The sequence below is a fragment of the Podarcis filfolensis genome (assembly GCF_964270895.1).
Source record: "Podarcis filfolensis genome assembly, chromosome: 6".
NCBI classification, from domain to species: domain Eukaryota; kingdom Metazoa; phylum Chordata; class Lepidosauria; order Squamata; family Lacertidae; genus Podarcis; species Podarcis filfolensis.
Window position 1 is genome coordinate 93,168,555 of NC_139609.1, and position 24,174 is coordinate 93,192,728.

The 24,174-nt window shown below is 47.6% G+C and overlaps 1 protein-coding gene across 1 annotated transcript; it reads left to right on the forward strand.

Moving 5' to 3' along the window:
* The first annotated feature begins 9,218 nt into the window (after window positions 1-9,218).
* On the forward strand, window positions 9,219-18,484 carry SOX18 (SRY-box transcription factor 18). The gene is made up of 2 exons (XM_083620226.1): window positions 9,219-10,022; window positions 13,705-18,484. The coding sequence occupies exons 1-2, from the start codon at window positions 9,521-9,523 to the stop codon at window positions 14,583-14,585; spliced, it is 1,383 nt and encodes a 460-aa protein (XP_083476352.1). The 5' UTR covers window positions 9,219-9,520; the 3' UTR covers window positions 14,586-18,484.
* The last annotated feature ends 5,690 nt before the right edge of the window (window positions 18,485-24,174 follow it).

Sequence of the window (24,174 nt, forward strand, 5' to 3'; positions counted from 1 at the left end):
TTTCTATATTTATACCACCTTGTCCTTTGGTCAGCAAAAAACACTTCCATGGCGTGGAAAGGAAATAAGGAGTCGATAGGAGATTAGAGCTCTCTGCTCTTCAAGGATGAATCGCCACCTAGAGGCACGAAAATTGACTACCAGTTCTTGGAGACCTCACTCAACGCTGACGGCCGACTTCTAGTGTTTTCCCCTACATTCAGAGAATGAATGAATCAGCAAATTAATATTTATCGTGCCTACAGTTTATTAAGCCCTGCATTCTATACAGTCCTGCGGCTTACAATAAAAATACATTGTGCAAAAGGAAACGGGGAGGAGGAGGGGAGAGGAAAACAAGTAAAACAACGTTGATGTAGGTAAACACACCCAAGCACACATCTAAATGCAATCATTTTGATCATTGTTGCGCTGTGCCAATTTTTGCTGCAAAAGATGCCCATCTGAAATGACATCTTTTGCTCTCCTGCTCTCCCTTCCTGAACCAAAACTGAGCTGCACAAAGGCTTGTTCTCTTTAAAGCAGGACAGCTTTGATCCACCTAGTTCAGAACTGCCTACAATGACTGGCAGCTGCTGTCTGGGGTTTCAGACGGGACATTTCCAGCCCTACCTGAGGATGCTGGGGATTGAACCTGGGACCTTCTGCATGCAAAGCAGGTGCTCTGCCACTCGACCACAAGAGGCCCCTTTCCCAACACGGACACTTGATGCCATAGAACCAGGCAGAGGGCCTTCTCGGTGGTGGCGCCCTCCCATCAGATGTCAAGGAAATAAAGCACTATCTGACTTTTAGAAGACATCTGAAGGCAACCCTGTTTGGGGAAGTTTTTAATGTTTGATGTTTTATTCTGTTTTTAATTTGTTGGGAGCCACCCAGAGTGGCTGGGGAAACCCAGCCAGATGGGCGGGGTATAAATATATTCCTACTAATATTGTTGTTGTTGTTGTTGTTGAATGATAGAATTGTAATAATAATAATAATATTAATAATAATAGTAGTATATTATTTGTACCCCGCCCATCTGGCTGGGTTTCTCCAGCCACTCTGAGTGGCTTCCAACAAAGATTAACAATTGTAAGGTTTGGAAGGGACAAAGGGTCATCTAGTCCAACCCCCGCTATGCAGGAATTACAGCTAAAGAATCCCTGACAGATGGACATCCAACCTCTCCTTTTAAGCAGCAGCGAAAGGTAAAGGTACCCCTGACCGTTAGGTTCAGTCGCGGACAACTCTGGGGTTGCAGCGCTCATCTCGCTTTATTGGCCGAGGGAGCCAGCGTACAGCTTCCGGGTCATGTGGCCAGCATGACTAAGCCACTTCTGGCGAACCAGAGCAGCGCACGGAAACGCCGTTTACCTTCCCGCTGGAGTGGTACCTATTTATCTACTTGCACTTTGACGTGCTTTTGAACTGCTAGGTTGGCAGGAGCAGGGACCGAGCAACGGGAGCTCACCCCATCACAGGGATTCGAACCTCCGACCTTCTGATCGGCAAGCCCTAGGCTCTGTGGTTTAACTCAGGACTGAACCACCAACCTCGTGGATGCAAACGTGCTCTACATCTCCCTACCGACCAGATAGGATCTGAAGCAGGAGAGGGAGAGCGCATCCTGTGCGCTCCAACCAACATTTAGAACTCCCAAGACAGCAAAGAAATGCAGAGAGAGAGAGAGAGAGAGAGAGAGAGAGAGAGAGAGAGAGAGAGAGAGAGAGGCAGGCTATTGTTTTGTTTAGGGTTAAATGCAGATCGGATTTTCCCAAATCAGTTCCAGACATAACACACACTCGCGCTCCCCAAACCATAGCGTGCAATCTCCCACCGCCAGTCTCTTGCACAACCCAGTGCCCCCATTCCAGCCAATGCAAAGTTTCAGATTTCAAGCTGGGATCTGGGGTGTGTTTGCAGACATTGGTGTGGGGCGGGGGGGAGCTATTTTTTGGAAGGAACTGGAGAAGAGAACCTTTGCTTGCGAAAGGCATCCTTCGACTGCCTCTCCGAAGGGAAACTCCGAGGCAATGCAGATTTAACCCGTTCCCTTGCAGTCTGGAGGTGAACCGCGGCAACGGCTGCAATAACACCCCGCTCTTCAAAAATCCCAGATGCTTTTCCTTCGACACCATTCCCTTGCTATCAGCGAGGGTGGCAACACGCGCAAAAACACCCCTTGCCGAACTGCCATACATTGCTATAATGGCAACTATTTGACACAGCTGATTAGTTTTATGATACCGGCTCTTTTGGGTAGACCTGTTTATCTGATCGGGCCATTTCCACGGGGCAAAAGAGATCTGAAGTTTGGAAGTCTTTAAGAACCCAAGCAGTGACATGCTAGATCACATCAGCCCAGCCTCCGGCATCCTGTTTTGAAGAGTGCCAGCCAGATGCTTCTGGGAACCCGCAAGTAGAGCATGAAAGCGGCAACAAAAAAAACTCCCCGTTGTTTGCTCCCCTGCAGCTGCAATCCCAGAGTTATGTTGCTTCTGAAGTTGGGGCTCCGTTTAGCTAGAATTCATTTAGCTCCATGACTCTGGCTCCCTTTAAAAGCCATCTAAATTCTGCAAAACCATCACAATCTATGCCAGACGATATCTCTACGCACTCTTATCACAGGGAGCCCCCGCCCCGCCCGAAGCTAATTTTCTCTGCCTTTCACAAGAGCAATTGGGTTTGGAAAGTTTAAGCAGCACATTACTTGATTTTTAAACCACACCAGGGGATTTTGTTTCGCTTTTAATCCTAGGCACGTAGGGAGGGGGATTGTGAGGAGGGACACACTGAATCTTTGATACATGAGGAATGGAATCACAGAACCATAAAACTATAAAGTTGGAAGGGATCACAAGGGTCATCTAGTTCAACCCCCTGCAATGCGGGATTTTTTTGCCCAGTGTGGGGCTCAAACCCACAACCATGAAATTAAAAGTATCAAGCTCTGCCGACTAAGCTACTAGAAGCTTTTTTAAAAAATAAAATTAAATTAAATAAAGCTTTGTAGTTTGAATTCTGTGCACTTCCTGCCTTCCAATGGAAACACAACACATAGTCAGAGACATGAGTGCCAGCTTGGCCACACGACTGTGGGTCCCCAGGGCTGTGGATGCCATGCAATGTGCATGGCCCTAGCACCATAATCTGTGGGTGCCTGGCTCCTTCATGGGGAATTTTGTAGGTGCTCAGGTGCCCGGGGCCCCAGGGAGTTGGCACCTTTGGTCAGAGAAAACGTGGTGGGTTGAGGAGGCAGCAAGAGCTATTGCACTACACAAATGGCATCTCTCCTGTCATTTGGCAGTGAGAGAAAAGGCATTCCGCACATGCCCAGATGCACATTGTTATGATCAAGGCTGCAACCTTTAATTGATTACTTGGTTAAGCAATTTTCGAATTTATTTATGAATCAACTGAAAATGCATCCCCCCAAAGTAGGAAGCATGGTTTTGTTTCTTTTCGTTTAAAAAAGATTATTTTTAATATAAACTTTTAAAATTTGTAGGTGGCAAGCACTTTTGCAGAAAAGGCATCATTCCGCCCCCCCCCCTCACTCTGACACAGGAGGTGATGCCTCTACCGAAGGCAGCTCCAGCTGCTACATAAACCTGGGCCACGAACAGCAACACCTTTTTCTGTCAATGCAATTTTAGGCAAACGTATCTAGTCGATTAAGCAATTGACTTTAATTTTTGTATCTGGGCCCAGAGCCCTGATCAAACATGGTGGCATGATGGGATCAAGAAATAATAATAATAATAATAATAAATTTTTATTTATACCCCGCCCTTCCCGGTTCAAAAACTGGGCTCAGGGTGGCTAACAACAAATTTAAAACACTTAATTATAAAAGCAGCATAAAATACAGTATAAAAACATGAATAACAATAAAATTCAAAATTCAAAAATCAGTTTAGGGGAAATAAGCTTTAGATAATCCCCAGGGCTAGCTGGCTGAATTGGTCCTACTTGGGCCAGCGAGGAGGCCAGGGAAGAATTAGCTGTGGGGTCTCAGAGTGGGTCATCTTCATAAAAGGGGAGGGGGAGGGAAGAGAAGATAAATAAAAGATCAGGCTGAATTCAAATTAAAGGCCAGGTGGAATATCTCTGTCTTACAGGCCCTGCGGAAGGAGGTTAAATCCTGCAGGGCCCTGGTCTCATGGGACAGAGCATTCCACCAGGTCGGAGCCATCACTGAGAAGGCCCTGGCCCTGGTGGAAGATAGTCTGACTTCCTTAGGGCCTGGGACCTCTAAACTATGGTTGTTCATGGACCTTAAGGTCCTCTGTGGGGCAGACCAGGAGGATTCCCACGCAGTCATTACATTTTAGCTTCTTCCTTTTGATCTCTGGGTGTCAGCAGCCATCCTGCACTCCCTTCTTGCAGGCACAATCGGATGCATGTTCATTCCGAAGTGGGTCCTGCTGAATTCAGTGGGACTTGCTCCCAGGAAAGCATGCATTCCAAGGGTTCCCGTGCAGATGAGCGCAAGCGCCATCATGACCCACCAAGATCAATGGGGCTTTTGGCCCTGACCTCAAATGGAGGCAGGCAGCTTCCTGCAGCACACTTCAGCTGATAAGGATATCCTGGCTTCTTTTTCTCTGTCCTGAAACAGCAATCCATTTCCAGAACAAGGGGCCCAGAGGTGAAAGTCTGGAAAAGGGACATAGCTCTGTGGCAGAACTGGGCTGGGCGTGCAGGAGGTCCCAAGTCCAAACCCCGACCCACACCCACCCCCTGTTGATCTACCCACACGTAGGTGAGGAATCATATGATTATATGCTGCCTTAGAGTTTTTAATTTGATTCAACACATGTAGCTATTATTAATATTGATTATTTTCAGTTGTTATCCTTGAGAAACGTAGAAAATAACAGGATATATTTATCCGAAAGTCTTCAAACTCACACGGCCCTTTAAAAATTAGGTAAGGAACCAAATGTTATATAATACAGTTTTATAAATTATAATGTATGATAATTTAGAGTTTAAATGTATTTTCATGTAATATTTGATACTTCCAGCTGATGAAGGTGAATACACTGAAACAGGGCCCTGTCCTGGTTTCTAATCCATAACTGACTTCTGACTTCTGCTCAATGATTGAAACTAAGACCTGCACGACGAATTTGGACTAACATTAACTTATCTCTACTCATAAATTCTTATCTCTAATACATATTTTTATGAAGGGACACAGGTGGCGCTGTAGGTTAAACCACAGAGCCTAGGACTTGCTGATCCGAAGGTTGGCGGTTCAAATCCCCGTGACGGGGTGAGCTCCCGTTATTTGGTCCCTGCTCCTGCCAACCTAGCAGTTCAAAAGCACATCAAAGTGCAAGTAGATAAATAGGTACCGTTCCAGCGGGAAGGTAAACGACGCTTCCGTGCGCTGCTCTGGTTCGCCAGAAGCGGCTTAGTCATGCTGGCCACATGACCCGGAAGCTGTACACTGGCTCCCTCGGCCAATAAAGTGAGATGAGCGCCGCAACCCCAGAGTCGTCCGCGACTGGACCTAATGGTCAGGGGTCCCTTTACCCCTACATATTTTTATGAGTTTGAGTTTGTAATCTCTATTTGAGTTTGTAATCCTTGTCAGAATACATACTTTTGAATGGATTAGTTTTTGTTACTATTGACTATTGATTTGCGAATAGGGACCACTCCCACCGCTGAAACTTACATTGGCCTGAGTTCTTGGTGTGCTTTTTTCCTGATTTAAAGAAGCCATCCCGGTTTCTGATTTGATCCTGGAATGTCCCACTTTGCCTTAGGATGTCCCTATTTTCATCAGAGAAATATTGGAGGCTATGGAGTTATCCAACCCCTGAGCCGTCTGAAGGCAATCTTGTACAAGGAAGGTTTTTTAAAAATATATATTTAATGTTTTATTATGTTTTTATATATGTTGGAAGCTGCCCAGAGTGGCTGAGGCAACCCAGTGAGATGTGTGGGGTATAAATAGTAAAACTATCATTATGGAATGGGACGTCCCTATTTTCATCAGAGTAATGTTGGAGGGTATGTGGGTCCAACCCTCAGCATCTGTGGAACTCCCTGCCTGTTGACAGGCAGGCGCCATCACTGTGTCCGTTTAGACAGCTGCTGAAAACTTCCTTGTTTCAGCAGGCCTATGGATTTGGTTACATCTTCTTTTTAAAAATAAAAAAATGAGTGTTTTATTGTGTTTCTGTTCAAGTGTTTTAAACACACTTTTATTTTTAATTATTTTTAATCAAAGATGTGCTTGGGCTATACATTTAATAGTAATAAGAGAGTGTTAAGGGAGCACCTGTGTAAGACAGCCAGTATAGAGAAATGGTTAGTGTGCTGGACTAGGACTTGAGAGATCAGGGTTCAAATCTCCACTTCCCCAATCTCCATCTGTCAACCTAATCTACTTCACAGGGTTGCTGTGAAGATATAATGGGGAGACAAAGAATTGTGTACACCAACTTGAGCTGCTTGGAGGAAATATGGGGTATAAATATAAATATTGTATAATGGGCTGGTCCCTTGCTGGTCAGTGTAAGGTAAAGGTAAAGGGACCCCTGACCATTAGGTCCAGTCGTGACCGACTCTGGGGTTGCGGCGCTCATCTTGCTTTATTGGCCGAGGGAGCCAGCGTACAGCTTCCGGGTCATGTGGCCAGCATGACTAAGCCACTTCTGGCGAACCAGAGCAGCGCACGGAAACGCCGTTTACCTTCCCGCTGGAGTGGTACCTATTTATCTACTTGCACTTTGACGTGCTTTCGAACCGCTAGGTTGGCAGGAGCAGGGACCAAGCCACAGGAGCTCACCCCGTCATGGGGATTTGAACCGCCGACCTTCTGATCGGCAAGTCCAAGGCTCTGTGGTTTAACCAACAGCGCCACCCGCATCCCTGCTGGTCAATGTAGCCAGCACTGAATGGTATAAAAATACTCAGGATAATGCAGCTTTCTGTGTTCCTGTACAACCTCACCTCTTAACCTGGAAGCCCTTCCCCTTTAATTCACCAGCTGCACACCAATTTTCTGGGAGCCTCTGACATTCGGAGGCCCACTGCCTTCGACAGTGGAAGCAGAACAAGCCATTGTGTCTAGTTGCCAATGATGGCCTGGCCCTCCTTGAACTTGTCCAATCCTCCTTCAAAGCCATCCAAGTCGTTGGCCATCACCAAATCATGTGGGAGTGAGTTCCACAGTTTCACCATGTCCTGGGTTTTGAGGGACTGCAGTGCTGGAAGGAGGCACATTCTGACCAAGGGATGAAGGACCATAGAGAAACTCCAGGGAGAACATCACTCAAAGGAGGAAAACCAGCTTGGCCTCATCCATCAACCGGGGGATCAGGGGCTGCAGGCTTGCACATCTCTTAGCATTCCTGCAATCTGGTGTAAACTGAGCTCGGAATCATTTGACTGAAAGGCGGGATATAAATAAATAAATTCAACAAATAAATAATAAACATGGGGGGTTGGGGGGATATCGGGTTGTTGTTTTTATTTTGATTATATATTTTGTGGTTTGGTATTTTGATTTTGTTGTGTGAACCACCCTGAGATCTATGGGTATAGGGCGGTATATACAGTGGTACCTCCGGTTAAGTACTTAATTCGTTCCGGAGGTCCATTCTTAACCTGAAACTGTTCTTAACCTGAAGCACCACTTTAGCTAATGGGGCCGCCCGCTGCTGCCGCACTGCCACCGCACGATTTCTGTTCTCCTCCTGAAGCAAAGTTCTTAACCCGAGGTACTATTTCTGGGTTAGCGGAGTCTGTAACCTGAAGCGTATGTAACCTGAAGCGTATGTATCCCGAGGTACCACTGTAAATTCAATCAATCAATCAATCAACCAATCAATTCCAGGTAGAGCTTCACCCAGCAGCTCCGGAAATTTACAGTACAGTCCTGAGCATCTCCAGGAAAGGAAAGGGGGAGCAGCCCCCTCCAAAAAAGATTGTGAGATTCCCAGTTTTCATTTTTTAAAAAAGTGTTTTTATCATTTGTAGTTCCTGAGACACGAGATAGATTGTCCAGGTACTATTCTTCTCACTTTGGTGGGGCTTGCTGTCTTCTCTTCCCGTTTTATTTTGACACCTATGAGCATAATCCTAAAGCAAGTCCCACTCTCACTTAGTAGGCGCATTAAGACCCATTTATCCCCTTGCACTGAATTGCAGCGTAAGCGTACATTACAAGGACTATCCATCAGCACTTAACGCGATTTGCTTTACAGCAGAGGTGGGGAACATCAGGCCCCGCCCCCTCCGAGGCCACACCTCCTACTAGCCCCTCCCCCTCCCTGGCTAACATTCGCCCTTGATCTGTGACACTGCCTGAATGGAACCTGCCTGCTTGTCTGGATGGAGGGGTGTGTCTGTGTACAAACGAGCCTACCATACAAAGGTAACATTTAGATTCGTGGCCTCGCCCACTTTTGCCTCTGGCTCCGCCCACTATTCGCATGTGGCCCCCTCCAGAAGGAAATGCGGCCCTCGGGCCGGAAAGAAAAGATTCTGCGGCCCTGCTTAACTAACGGAGGTTCTGTCCCCTGTCTAACGGACCTGCCCCGAAGAGCTTACAATCTAACTTTGCTTCCAGCAAGGAACCGCGTCTGCGCGCACCGAACCACCGTGAAAAGACAGCACTTTTCAAACCGTTTCCAGACCCCCTTTCAAAGAGGGGTTTCGGCTCCTCCACCTCCTCTCCCCCCCCCCCACCTGCACTGAGAATCACCCCCACCCAAGCGAGGCTTTCTCCACGCAAAGCGACCTCTCCCGACGCTCTCTTGCAGCGTTTGCCTCGACCACGTGCGCCTAGGAGCCAACTTTATTTGGCTGCGGCTTTTCTTCTTTTCCAAAGGGTGTGCGTGCACAAAGGGATTATACACATACAAAAGAGGGGGGGTGTTAGGAAATCAAAGCAAGGCTAAACAAACCACCCCCTCTCTCCCCACCCCCCGGCCAGCGGCACCCAAAAAAATCCCTGTCGCCCACTTCGCAGGGGGACATTTGCGTCTGGCTAGCTCGGAGGAGGCGCTGCTGCGCGCCTGAGGTTTGCGCAAACGGAATTGCCTCGCCAGGACTTAATCCGACAGGAGGGAGAGGAAAGTCGGGGGAGCGGGGGGAGCAATTTCCCCGATTTCCTTTGCCGAGAGGGGGGAGCGCAGAATGAAACGGCGCGTCCATCGCCCTCCTCCGTCGGGGGTGTTCCTAGCGGGCCCGTCTAACCCCTCCTCCTTTCCCGTCGCCCTCCCTCGGATGGGAAGCGCAGCCTTTATAATGTGGCCCCTCCGACGGGAGCATCCTTTCCAGCGCGTGCGTCTTGTCCTCCTTTTTTTGGAGGGGGCGAACCAAGCCACAGCCCTTAGCTCGGGCCGAATCCTGCCTTCTTCTCTGGTTCCTTTGCGCATTTCGAGCCGCTGATTCCTTCGCTCGCGTCGTCTTCTTTCCTCGGAGAAGGGAACCCGATTCTCTTCTTGTTGTCCGTTTTTTCCTTCTTTTTCTGCTCGCCTTGTGATCCCAAAAGGTCCGTCTAGCTGGAATGAATATATCTGAGCCTAGTTTCTGTAGAGAGGAGATACCCCAAGCCAGAGGCGACTTTTCATGGGGAGCCGTCGCGGGAGCAGCCGCTGCGCCACCGCCGCCTCCGCCTCCGCCGCCTCCACCTCCTCCCGCCGCCGCTGCCTCTGATCCCGGGCGCGCCTTCGCGCAGCACAGCCGGGCCGCCGAGCCCGCCGTCTCCAGCCGGACCCCCAGCCCGGAGCCGGCCTTCGGATTTCGCCCAGGCGCAGCGGCGCCCATCGGGGGAGGCGACCCCGGCGGCGCGCTCTTGGGCACCTCGGCTGCCTCGAGCCGTTCTCCCAGCCCCGACGCCGGCTATGGCTACGGCGCCGGCTCGGGCCGTCCGTCCGACGGCAAGAGCGCAGAGGATTCCCGCATCCGGCGCCCCATGAACGCCTTCATGGTGTGGGCCAAGGACGAGAGGAAGCGGCTGGCCCAGCAGAATCCGGACCTGCACAACGCGGTGCTGAGCAAGATGCTGGGTAAGCGGGGAGTGTGAGTGCACTGTGGGACTCATTGCCACCAGATGTAGGGATGATGACCACCAGGAGCTAAGGTGGCTTTCGACAGATTCACAGGGAAGCGGAATGTTAGGGGAACAGAACCTCTGTTAGTTAAGTATTTTTGTTGATTTTTATTGATTTAGGGGGGCAGCCTCCCCCCCCCTTAGTCAGGCTTGAAAGGCTTCTCCCTCCCTCTGAGAGCACACTCAGGTGTTGAAGGGAGACCTGGGGTTTGCAGAAATCCTTTTTAGCAACCTATAATGGGGGCCCTCCAGAAAAGACCCTGCAAAGACCAAGCATGCTCAGTAGCAATGGGGTGATGAGGGTTTTGGGGTGGGGGGGTTGACAACTGGAGTGGAAACTATCCTAGAGGAAGACGTAACTAGTAATCTAGACTCCTGAGCAGAGGCGCCTCTCTCTATCTCACACACACACACTGCAAAATTTTATTGCAGGTTCCACTTATTAGCCATACCTGAGAAATGGAGCTTGCATGTTCCAAGGCAGTTTACCTTGGAGTAAGATTGGATGCTGGGGGCAAACAGGAACGGAGGTGGCCACTGCCTTTTGTTCTGCTGGTGGGCTCTGTGGGGGCATCTGTCTGAACAGTGCAGTTCTTATAAGGGTCAAAAAGGAGTTTGGGAGAGGGGAGAGTAGCAGCCATGAGGAAGGAAGCTCTCTCTCTCTCTCTTTTTAAATTTATTTTGAGGAAGCTGTCTCTTATGGTGCAACCTTTCTCATGAGCCCCTCTCTGCAGGTCATTCGCGGTACAATCCTGCACATGTGTACCCAGAAGTCAATTGCAGTGTGGCTCGTTCCCAGATAAAGGGCGATAGGATTGTGACTTTAATCCAGAACCATCCGTTGCACCTACAACAAGGGAAGCACTAGGGCAGATCACTTCCCTCTTGCACTATTACTGCACACGCTTGCAAATGTTTCTCACAAAGCTGAGAAAGCAGCCAAAGACAGTCATTTTTACATCAAATGTGCATTCTGGCCAAGCGTGTGGTTTTAAAACTGAAATGCATTGGGTGTTATTCTATGAAACGTTGCTCTCAGTCCCCTCTTCTCCCGAAAGGATACAGTTCAAAGACTAGAAGAATATTTTCCCTTTGCACCCCTTTACTAATTTCACTTCTTTGGGATAAAAAGATCCACTGTCAGTGAGTGATAAGAGACCCTGAAAGATGAACACATTTAGAAGCTTTTTGGCTTCTGTCGCTTCGTCTGATGATGCAGGACATTTCATCTTCATTTGGGAGGTGTGTATGGGGAGGGATGCAGGGACACACACATAAGCAGAGAGTGGGAAGAAGATTGCACATAGAAGGGTCCCCAAGAACCCGAGATACAAAAGGTAACGGTCCGTCTATCACATTTCTATCACAAACCCAAATTTATACAACGTAGGAAGCTGCCATATCCTGAATCATTGGTCCATCTATCTCAGTACTGTCTACACAGACTGGCAGCAGCTCTCCAGGACTTGGGGGGGGGGTCTCTCCCAGCCCTATCTGGAAATGCCAGGAATTGAACCTGGGACATTCTGCATGCGAGGCAGATGCTCTATCATTGAGCTATGCCCCCACCACTCATTCACAACAACAAACCGCAAGCTTCTTGTGCTAATTTTATTGAAGGATAGGCTATTAGGAGGAATAGAGAGAGAGTGCAGCATTCATGTGTCGGCATGCATTTGTTTGACTTGGTTGAAATAAAATATCTAGAGGGACGCAAAAGGGCTGTAGGGTTCATTGGGGGAAGTGTTTGTGACATCACAAGCACTGGGCAATCAGCACTATGCGCTGCAGCTTCTATTGCAGAAAGCCAGAACTGGTTTCTTCTGAGCTCAGCCCTGGGCAGGGAGTTCTGCATCTGTACTGAGTTCAGTACAAAGCTAAACAGCAGTCGCTACATCCGCAGTAAAACCATGGTCAAATCCACCAAAATTTCTTATTACATAGGATAAAAAGTGATTATCAAATTTGCAACAAATAGAATGGAAAGGGGTTAAGTAACTTGTTCCATTTGTGCAAGCATGTATGCTTTCACAATGGAACTTCCTCCCTCAAATTTGTTTTGGGGGTTCTCCCAATCCACTGGGGCAGATTTGGAGAGGGCACAGGATGTGCACTGAGGGGACAGGATAGGGGAGTTCTGTTGCATAAGCAAAAATCCTTGCACTAACAGACTAAGCACATTGGATACCGCCCAGACAAAATGCCATTTCCCCTTGTCCTTGGAAGCGGTCAAGGAAAAAAGAACTCATTAGTTCTCTTATTCCCCCACCCTTTCCTGAACACCTATCTAGAAACGAGAGACACAGACTCCTAAATAAGAATTTCATATATTATATACCTTAGCTACCCATCCCCTTGCAAAGTGTCCAGGGTCCTCTATCCTATGCATGGATGTTAATTACTATGGGATAGAATGTGGGAGAGAGCCCTTTCTAAACTGAAAGCCTATTGTTCTGCAATGTGGGTATCACATTTGCATTTCAGAGTAAACAAGAGAAATACAAAAAATCACTTGCAAAGAAGCTGCCATCACTATGGTTGTGTGAAAGCACCATAATGCACTCTTATCAAAAATCTGCACTTTGGTTTCCCCACTCTTTAACTACCTTGTTATTGTGTGTGTGTGTGTGTGTGTGTGTGTAAGGAAGAGCAAGGGAGAGAGAGAGATGTTTCTAGTCAAAGTGGAATCTCCATCACATCAAAAATCACAGCAGGGTAGGAACTTTATCAGAACCCATGAAAACGTTCCAAAATAGTGAATGCACTCTCAGGTTCTCCAAAACACTCCATCGGACTGGATGATAAGCTTGATCGCCTTCCCCACACCCTATTTTACTTGGCATCCAGGCTGATGAGATAGTTCACCATCTTGTGACATCTTGGATGGTCTTAATAATGTTTTTGTGGATTTTGGGGTTCTTCTCATGGATCATACCAAGAGATCACGAACATATCAGGGACTTGGAGCTATGATCTCCCAGAGGATCTACTGTACCTTCTTGGCATAGTCTCTCTCTCTCTCTGTTTGTTTGTTTGTTTCTCTCTCTCTCTCTCTCTCTCTCGGGTCTGCCAGGGTTAAGACACATGGTGAAAAAATTGGAATCTAATGTCCCCAAGGTGGACAGGGGCTGACGAGATGCCCTTTTGGTGATTGGACATATATGGTTTATAAACAACAACAGCATCCTACTTCACAATGTGAGATACGTTAATGCAAACATTTTCAGCAGGAGGCCGGTCCACTGTCCCTCAGACATTGTGGGGGGCCAGACTATATTTTGAAGGGGGGGAAATGAACAAATTCCTATGCCCCACAAATAACCCAGAGATGCATTTTAAATTAAAGCACACATTCTACTTAGGTAAAAACACGCTGATTCCCGGACTGTCTGCAGGCCGGATTGAGAAGCCAATTGGGCCGAATCCGGCCCCCACGCCTTAGTTTGCCTACCCATGCATTAATGCGAATACTGCCTATTGTTTAACGGCCTTTGTATGCTGCAATTATTACGTGAGCAATAGTTTGGGCTTCTGAAGCAGGTGAAGGACTCGAACCCCTGATCTGCTGGAGCCCTTAATTCTCCCCCGTTTCTGCTGTAGCTTCATGCCTTTGTTTTTCCTTTCTGGACCCCCTCCAGGCCAGTCGTGGAAAGCGCTCAGCGCCAACGACAAGCGCCCCTTTGTGGAAGAGGCAGAGAGGCTGAGGATCCAGCACCTGCAGGACCACCCAAACTACAAGTACCGCCCCAGGAGGAAGAAGCAAGCCAAGAAAATCAAGAGGATGGAGCCCAACATCCTCCTGCACAACCTCTCCCAGCCTTGCGGCGACGGCTTTGCCATGAACCACCGGGCTGGTGGTGCCATCGGGCACCCGGGCCATGCCCAGCCTCCTCCGCTCAACCACTTCAGAGAACTCCGCTCGGTGAGCTCTGATATGGAGAACTACGGCTTGCCAACCCCTGAGATGTCTCCTCTGGACGTCTTGGAGCAGACAGAGCCTGCCTTTTTCCCTCCACACATGCAGGACGACTGTGGCGTGATGTCTTTCCGAGGCTACCACCACCACCCTCCTCCTCCTCCTCCACCTCCCCAGATGGACTTTACCCCGGAGAAAAACCTGGGGAGGAACATGCCCATGGGCTACCCGCAGAACCCACCTCACCTGGCTGATGCCATGAGGACTCCCCACCCACCTGGTATGTACTACAACCAACTATGCGCTGGAGCCACCAACGGGCTTTCTGCACACCTGGGCCAGCTCTCCCCGCCGCCCGAATCTCACCACCTTGACGGCGTGGAGCACTTGAACCCCAACGAGCTCTGGACAGAAGTGGACCGCAACGAGTTTGACCAGTATTTGAATATGAGCAGGACTCGTCCCGATCCTTCGGGGTTTGCCTACCATGTCTCCGTGTCCAAAGTGACTCCACGGAGCCTCTCCTGCGAGGAGAGCAGCTTGATATCGGCCCTGTCCGATGCCAGCAGCGCTGTCTATTACAGCACCTGTATCACTGGGTAGGGCTGCACTTGTATGTTCAGCAAGGGGAGAGGGGTTCAAGGCTGAGCCCAGTTTAACCGTCATTTCCCTTCCCCCAGGGAACCCTGGGAACCTGCAAGGGGGAACCATGGGATCTTGTACCTGAATTCCGTCTCCTAACCACAATTCCCAGGACCCTTTGAGCGAAGCTGTGCCGGTTAAACCAGTATGAATTTGACGGAAGCTCAAAACCTACACATACCCTTAGGAAAGGCATGATGCGCAGGTGCTAACCTCTTTTTTCGTTTGCTCCAAATGAGAGCAGCTTGGTTTCCCATCCCTGTGGGGCACCTTGTCCTTCTAACAAATTTATTCTTACCTGCTGAGAGACAGCCCAGCTCAGCTAATGTGCCCGTCCTTTGAGAAACAAGGGCCAATCTGCCAAGGAGTGAGCGAAAAACATCTGCAGGAACTTTGAAACTGTTGCTGCGGAGATTTACTGCAGAGAAACTATTTGCCCTTCTACTGTTGCGTCCCAAGCAGGGCTTGGGAACCTCACCCCTGAAGCTTGTGGAGTTTTCTGCATTTAAGGCCCTCTTCAAACTTAAACAGATTTTTTAATTATTATTTTTAGTGTCCACTGAAGGTCATTCAGCATAAACCCATGAGTGTCACTGTCAGGATTTTTCATTCTCTCCCGTGCCGCAGAGCATGTGTGACGTGTGCATGTCACAAATGTGTTTGCAGAGCAGACATGTGTTCATCGTACTCATCTGGGACTGGATGTGGCCGGCTCGACTTTGCTCTGTGTGAAAGAGCCCTTAGATCCCCTGCCTAGCACATTTTGAGCTGAAGTTGGGGGGCCAAAACACAGGACCCTGCCCTCTTCCTTGTTCAGCGTAATGTGCAAATCATCTCAGAGTCCCACTGCAAGACCCGACATTCATCTAGCTGAGATATATATCCCCACAAGTGCCTTCTGTTGCATCAGCCTTCCAAACCCTCTCCCCTTGCCTGTCAACATTGCAATATTTAGATTATCTCATTAAATGCATTGCTGGGGGTTTTTTTGTTTTTAAAAATAATTATGCTGAACCACTGATATACTGTATTGCTATGTAGCACAACGAGATAGACTGTTGCAAAGCAGAAGGAAACTGAATTCATAGGGTGCCGAAATGTGTGAGGGCAGACAGTTTTTCTGGACCTTTTATTGCCCCGGAGGGAATTACCGTGGGTGCAGCTTTTCCTCACGCCTGCAGCATTATAAAATGACAAGCCGCAAGTTGCTGAAGTCCTTTCCCTCTGGATTGTTGGAAAAAGTTCAGGAGCCTGGTTCTCTGGTGCATTTGATCTCTTCCAGTGTTTAAGATGTCTGTACTGTAAGTTTGCGTAACTGGGGAAGCAGGGTGGGGAGGCAGTGGCTCTCGACATCTGGGGTTTTTCTTAGCAGTGAAGCAAGGTTTGTCGTTCTTCAAAAGCAGGCTAGCCGCCTGACCCGGAGCTGAATTGCAAGCTGTCCGATTTGAAGTCCTAGAACATGCTGGGATCTGGTGGCGAGTGAGCAGTCTGCAACCCAACAGAGCACATGGCAAAATAAATAAATAACTCCTTTCACTGTCATGCTTCTGCGTTGCACCCCGAGGGCACCGTCGTGGGGTAAAGCTATAGTCATGCCTAAAACAGGTTGGATTGAACTGGCTTTTGCAGGAGGGGAAGCACTGACGGCAGTGCTGTTTGTGCATCAAGGCAGGGAAGTAGCCAAATTGTGACGAGGGAGGGTTTTAAGCCTGGTTAAAGTGGTATGAAGGGAAAGGCTTGAAAAAGCCGTAAAAAGTAAAATAAAATTGACAGATGGTCCTTTTAGGCTGGCATAACTTTACCCAGATTGTGCCCGTTCACTTCAAAGCCGGCCCACTGATTTCAGTAGCTTCCAAGTATTTTAGAAATCCATTCTCGAGTTAATTTCCCCCGGATGCTTTTTCATATAATTTCATGTAATTCCAAGCATCCCTATCAGAAAGCTCACAGAACCTGCTTCGACTCAGCTTCCCTGTGAACCTCTGCGTAAATCCCATGGAAGCAGCTCTGCTAAGCTTTGCCCATGTAAACCCGTCATCTTTGCAATCACACTGATGGAAGCGTTGGGGTGGAGGTGCATTTGAAGCTGCCATGTGAGATCCGAGCCACTAACCCACTGCTGTCTCTGGTGGCCGTAATTCAAGGGCTCAGGGCAAGAATCTTTCCCCACTCCTCTGGGATCCTGTAAGCTGGTGGCACCCAGGACTGAAACTGGGACCATCGTCTTGCAAAGCAGATGTTCTGCCACTGGCCTACGGCCCTTCCTGAAACATAGGCAGCTGTTGCAGACCAAGTCAGACTACTGGTCCATCTCGCTCAGTATCGCCCATGTTGACTGGGTTTCAGAGGGGAAGCCTCTGCTGGGAATGCAGGCAATTGCACCTGGGACCTTTTTTCATGCAAGCAGATGCTTTGCTGCTGAGCCACTGCAGCCCCTGTTTTCAGGATGGAGGTGTAACTTCCAGCCTTCCACTTTCCCCAAGGTCTACGCCATGCCTGGAGAACCAGCATTTGCAGAGTTAGGTTATTAAGGCTTAAGGAGAAGCGAGTCAGGGCTTATCCACACTGACCTACGCTCCGCATTCCTAGGCACAGGTCCACACTTTCCAGGTCTGTGTCCAACAGCTTTTTATTAATATTATTTTTGCTTTCCCTGCGAAAACCCGGTCTTTACCACCGAATCAGAGCAAATGGCAATTTGCAGAAAACCTGAATTGCCATTTGCTCCTAATCAGCAGTATGGATCCAATTTTTGGGGGGAAAGCAGATGGGAGAAAGAAAGAGAAAGAAAGAAAGAAAGAAAGAAAGAAAGAAAGAAAGAAAGAAAGAAAGAAAGAAAGAAAGAAGCACTCTGAAATGGACTGGGAAAGTTCAACCCTATGCCTAGAAAGTGTGGGGTGTGTGTGTGAGTAAGGATGAGCCCTAATAAGGTGTTCAAAACCGGGAGTGATTCTTTTGCAAATGATTGTTATGGGACAGAGACTAGTTTAGGGGTGCCAAACAGGCACATTTTTCACTGTATCAAGATTATTATCTTTCATTTGAATCATAGGACTATATTTTTACTAAGTCTTTTTTTATATCTTATCTATCTATAAATGATATTTAATTTGTTCAGGCATTTTATACTACCGAATGTCTTTTCTGTCTCTTTTGGTAATAAATCAAAGGGTATCTGTGTCACGGAAAGTATTTATGTAGCAACCGAATTAAAACAAATCTAAAGAGCAGAAGAGAGAGGGGCAGTTTTAAGTCGTAAAATCGTGTGCAACAATTTTCTGGAATTTTGGGGGGATAAGGAGAGCATTTTCAAAAGCCACGAGACCAAGGAGACTCGATCCCATGGTGTGTGTGTGGGGGGGGAGAATCTGTGTAAAACCCCGTTGAAATGAATTGGCAGCTACACAAGGACCCTGCTGGAGTTTGTGCAGAAGACCGTCCCAAATAATGTTGCTGGCTGGTTAATTGTTAAGACATATTTTCCTAATTTCTTGGCTCTCGTGTGCTTGCTATGTGAACACATGTTTCTCCCCCCCAATAAATGTTGTCCCCAACCATTTCCAGATTTCTCTGGCACTCGATTCCTGTTTAGACTGTGCATTGGTTTCAAGGGAACACCTCCCACTAAGCACTGGGCAAGGGTGTGTTTGTGTGAGAGAGGAAAGGCCTTCTCTATAGGAAAGATAGGAGAGAGTGGGTTTGATCCAGGCTCAGTTGCCAATGCAATCCAGCGTACGTGCCTATTTTCCCAATGTTGTGTAAGCTGCCGATGTGTTTGGTCAGACGTGCCATCTGTTCTCAGATTTGAGGAGGCGGGGGACGACCCTCAGTCCTCTAATAAAACGACGTGATATCCTTTTCTTGACATGTCTGTGTGTGGTTTTTTGGGTTTCGTTAACACAAGCTGCGCACAAGCTGCACTAAAGGTTCTGCATTTGCACGTTGGAGCCTGCAGAAATTGGGAATAATATTAAAAGCCTGCTTAGCTCTGTTGATTTCGCCGTGCTAATATGGCTCCTCGCATGTGTTCTGATGCTTTGTTTACAGCCTGACACATAAGACGGTGACGTCAAAGGGCTTGGGTCGCAGCCAGTTGGTTTCCCACCCAGCCTCTTCCCTGTCCTAAACATTATTGTGATTGTCTGCAGTGCTAGCTTAAGATCTCATCACATCATCTTTTGTTATGTTGCTGATGCACCAGAGGACGCATGTCCCCCGTTTCAAGCACATTGTTTCTCTGGCACAGAAATGTCTTTGAGCATTATTATTAATTTTTGCACCAGGAATGCCTTTCAGTCTCCTGTGCTTCACTTGCTCATCATCACCGCTCATGCTGTATATGGAGAAGAAAGCTCTTTTTGAAAAATCAGCTGTAGATTCTTGGTTCATGTGGTGCTTTCATCCAGTTTCCAAAGACAGGGAATTCAAGGAACAGGGCTTGCTGTTGCTCATGAAAACACTCTGGGGAATGGGCAATTAAGTTCCGATCAATAGAACTTAATTCCATAGCAGTGCAAACTTAATTTCACTTGGGCTACGCTGTCTTTGATGTTGCAAGATGTTTCCCAAGACAGCTCTCTGTCACCTGATGGGCGGTTTGCCTGGCAGATTTCTTTTGGCGCTTCCATTGGGCAAAGCAGTTAGCCAATTTTACCTTGTGAATTTTTCACAACGACCTTATTAGTTATTACTAATCCTCGCTCTGTTCTCTGCCTCCATATTTCTGCTGTGTTTTTGTACACAATGTATGCTAAAACTCCGGTTCCAAAACAGCCCCTTGAAGTAGATTCTCTTTCTTTCTTTCTTTCTTTCTTTCTTTCTTTCTTTCTTTCTTCCTTTCTTCTTTTGCCCAAAATATTTCCACTCCTTCTTTGTCATATTTTAACCCCATCCAATTAATCAAGCTACACATTGGCTTTTTTTATATATAAAAAAAGCCCCCGTGAATGTGCTTAGAATATATCTAGAAAGGAAAATGTCAGTCCATTGCAGAAAAATGCTAATGACATCTGTTCATTGAATGATGGCGATGATTTAAAACAGATTTTTTCTTCGCCAAGGAAGGTTTTTATTTTATTTTTTATGAGTCCCCTTTCTTTCTTTCTCTTTCTCTCTTATTGTTGCTGTTGGCAAAAAGATGTTGAGTGGCGGGGTGGGTGTGTGTGTCTTTAAACCAACCGTACTCACTTTAGAGTTTTAAAAGGAAAACTCCATCGGTGTAAAGGATTGGGTTTTCAACACTTGCAAAGCACACTTTAGTTTTAAAATACCAATTTGGAGGCAGGTTCCAGTCAAAATGACGGGTGACAAATTTCGTTTCCATTTGCAGCCCGTTAACAAGGCCAAGGGAGGTAAAGGATTGAGAAGGGGAAAGTTACATCACCAGCAAAACAGGAGGACTGGCCCTTTGCCATGGTTGGGGCATCCAATTGGAGCCAGAAAGGTTGGCGTTTGCTCCCCCCTCCCACCCCCAGCTTTGTAAAGAAATAGGAAACATCCTGTGTATATCCCTGCAAATGACTATGTCAGGAAATGGCCTTATAAAGGCCGAATGACATTATAGTCCCCAGAAACAAATCTGGAAGGAAGGAGGTGGGTTTTGGGACCAGGAGGGGGAAATACCAGCTCTTGACTTCTCTTGCAGGTTATTGCTATGCGATCACTTCCTGAGGTACAAAGGAGAAACGCACACATGTCCATTTGTTCCCCTTCTCGGCCACTCACAGGAAAGGCGATCGTCTTGAACGATCGCTGAGGAAACCATGCCCCTAGTCCCTTTCACCAACTAGAATTCCCAGCCCCATTAGGTGGGTTCTTCGGAGAAGGAGAAGCGCCTGGGCTCTCCCCTTTGCGGGGAAGCCCCGCCCTGGAACCAGAAGCCCCGCCCTCTCCAATACGTATTAAAGAGGCCCGTGGCTCCTTGCCACTGCCGGGGCCTCCCTGAGCCTTGCTCTCATCTATGTCAAGTTGCCAACTTCCCAGAGGGAAAGGAAGTTGATTACTGGCATGCCTCCATTGGCATGTAATTACATCTAAAAATCAAGAGTGGGACGCCAAACTCCTGTACAGCCTAATGGACTTCTTGGCGGTTTGTCAAGTCCTGCATATATTTTTCTCTCTCTTGGACCAGCTGCAGAACTGAGCAACCTGGCTTTATCTGGCTCTGTTCCTACCCATCTGGCTGGCACCATGCAGTATATATGTTTGTGTGTGTGTGGAGAGAGAGAGAGAGAGAGAGAGAGAGAGAGAGAGAGAGCCACTGAGTGAGATCATCTAGTGATGTGAAGAACAAAGTGTCATCAATATAAGGCAGATGAGTTGGTCCGTGTTTGCGAACTCCAAGATCCAACACCTCTGTTGGAACCAACCAAATTGTTGCAAAACAAGTTTTTCAGATCTCCAGAACACTTCATGAGATGAGATGTCTTCTGGTGAAGAGTTTTCGAGCTCTCTAGATGGCTCAGAACCCAGTCTAGAAGCTCTAGATCAGAGGTCGGCAACCTAAGGCCCATGGGGCACAAGCGGCCCATGGGGGTCGTTTAACCGGCCCATGGGGGCCATTTAGGGAAGTTTAGGGAAGTTTTTAATATTTAATGCTGTATTGTTTTTAACACTTGATTGGAAGCTGCCCAGAGTGGCTGGGGAAACTCAGCCAGATGGGCGGGGTATAAATAAATAAATAATAATAATAATTATTATTATTATTATTTAACCAGCCTGGGGACACACCCCCCCGCCCGCTCGGTTGGCTCCCATGCGCCACACTAAACCGGCGTGGAGCAGAGCGGGGACCGCCTTCCGTGACACTGGCCAGCTTCCCATTGGCTGCAGGAAGCTCCTGCAGCCAATGGGAAGCTGCGTACGCCTCCTCTGCACCGGAAGGAGTGTCGGAAATAGCGTTTGCGCGCACACACACATACTCCGGCCCACCGTGGCATCTGCGGGACCATGAACCAACCCAAGCCACAACTTTGCTGACCCCTGCTCTAGATGGCTGAAGACTCAGAAACCTAAAAGACCTTCTGCTCCCTTATATACCTGCCTGGATTTGGAGAGCAGCAGAGGGCGACTTCTCATGACTAGATATGGGCAACTCATGCCATTTTGGTTCCTCTCAGCTCCTCGTTGTTTCCAGTGTTAAGTTTGGTTCTTAACATCAGTTTGCATTTCCCCCCCAAAGTCCTCATATAAATTTAGCAGCGTTTTGGTGCAAATCTGTCATTGTATCACCAGGGCTGTCTTAAGCATATCCGGCACCGTGGTGTAAAAATCCTTCCTGTGCCCCCCTTTCCCTTCTGTGGGGATCACTCTCCTCACGAGGAGGCTTGGGAGGCAAGCTGCACACCCACCAGCCATATACAGTGGTACCTCAAGTTAAGAACTTAATTCGTTCTGGAGGTCCGTTCTTAACCTGAAACTGTTCTTAACCTGAAGCACCATGTTAGCTAATGGGGCCTCCTGCTGCTGCTGCGCAGTTGCCACGTGATTTCTGTTCTCAGCCTGAAGCAAAGTTCTTAACCTGAGGTACGATTTCTGGGTTAGTGGAGTCTGTAACCTGAAGCGTCTGTAACCTGAAGCATCTGTAACCCGAGGTACCACTGTATATGGCTTCCATCCTAAACCTCTGCAGGGATCACTCTCCTCCCATGGAGGCTTGGGAGGCAAGCTGCACGCACGCCAGTAAAAGAAGAAGAAGAAGAAGAAGAAGAAGAAGAAGAAGAAGAAGAAGAAGAAGAAGAAGAAGAAGAAGAGGAGGAGGAGGAGGAGGAGGAGGAGTTTGGATTTGATATCCCGCTTTATCACTACCCGAAGGAGTCTCAAAGCGGCTAACATTCTCCTTTCCCTTCCTCCCCACAACAAACACTCTGTGAGGTGAGTGGGGCTGAGAGACTTCAGAGAAGTGTGACTGGCCCAAGGTCACCCAGCAGCTGCAGGTGGAGGAGCGGGGAAGCGAACCCGGTTCACCAGATTATGAGTCTACCATTCTTAACCACTACACCACACTGGCTCTCATCACATTTTTCAATCCGCTTTTGCGCAATCCGTACTTTTTTTGCAAAGCAATTTCTCTCTGTTTTCTCTAATCGGTACATATTTATGCAGGCTTTACCCCGGCACGTGCATTTTTCTATACATTATTTGGCTGGGAAATGGCATCACAACATGTAGAGAAGTGTGGATTTTGAAGGATGGGTGTATTTCAGTTCCCTGTGTTGTAGGTAGGTTCACTTTTCAATGCAAACGGAACCGAATTTCTCCTGCATCTCTACTCCTGGTCCACAGTCCTCTGAGTTAAGGCGTGTCGCAACTGTGACACTCCAACTCTGTACAGTGGTACCTCGGGTTAAGTACTTAATTCATTCCGGAGGTCCGTTCTTAACCTGAAACTGTTCTTAACCTGAAGCACCACTTTAGCTAATGGGGCCTCCTGCTGCTACTGCGCCGCCAGAGCACAATTTCTGTTCTCAACCTGAAGCAAAGTTCTTAACCCGAGGTACTATTTCTGGGTTAGCGGAGTCTGTAACCTGAAGCGTCTGTAACCTGAAGCGTATGTAACCCGAGGTACCACTGTATTTGCCCTCCCCACCCGCAGGTACAAAGTGCACTGGCATAGACAGAATTTTGACACCAGGTGAAAATGGCTGCTCATTCCATGCATTTGCAAAAAAAAACCCCAGTTCCCTCGCATATTGTCTGTTTTTATTATAAATTGCCCTTTTGGTTTTAAACACAGTATAAGGAGTCTCTATGGGAGTATATTGTATTTAAAAATGGGGTTTCAGAATTTTTAGGGGGCTAACTAGGTTGGGATAGCTGAGATAGCAGGCTGCTTGCTGGTTTTTGTTGGTTTTTGAATGTCTTATGTAGATTTTTCAATTTCGTTGTTCTGTATGGGACAACGACAATAAAGATATCGTATCGTAAAGATCCTTTTACTGTATTTTAATGCCGATCCTTGCTCTGGAAAGCGTGTTCGATGAAGAGCAGGTTGTAAATAATTTCAAACACATGCATAAAACTCGAAAAGCTTTTGTATTGTTATTTTGCAACTTTGGGGTTGGCTCTGATAAAGTTAGTACTGTAAATGACACCAGTGGCTTCTGGAGAAGGAAATCCCTGATTCACAGAGCAACCAATCTCATGTAAATCCACTCACTTGGACAGCTGTAAGAAGATTAGATAAATTCATGGAGGATAACGCTATCATTGGCTGCTGAACGTGCTGGCTATATTGTCCTTCCAGGCTCTGAAGCACATGCCACTAAACTAAACTAAACGAAACGAAACGAAACTAAACTACCAGCTTCCTGAATCTATCCTCATATCTGGATTTTAGTTCTTGCAGGAAAAAAATAACACACAAGTTATGGGTCTCTAAGGGGCAATGCCAACAAAGGTCCTTGCCAACAAAGGTCCGTATAGTTAAAGCTATGGTTTTCCCAGTAGTGATGTATGGAACTGAGAGCTGGACCATAAAGAAGGCTGATTGCCGAAGAATTGATGCTTTTGAGTTATGGTGCTGGAGGAGACTCTTGAGAGTCCCATGGAC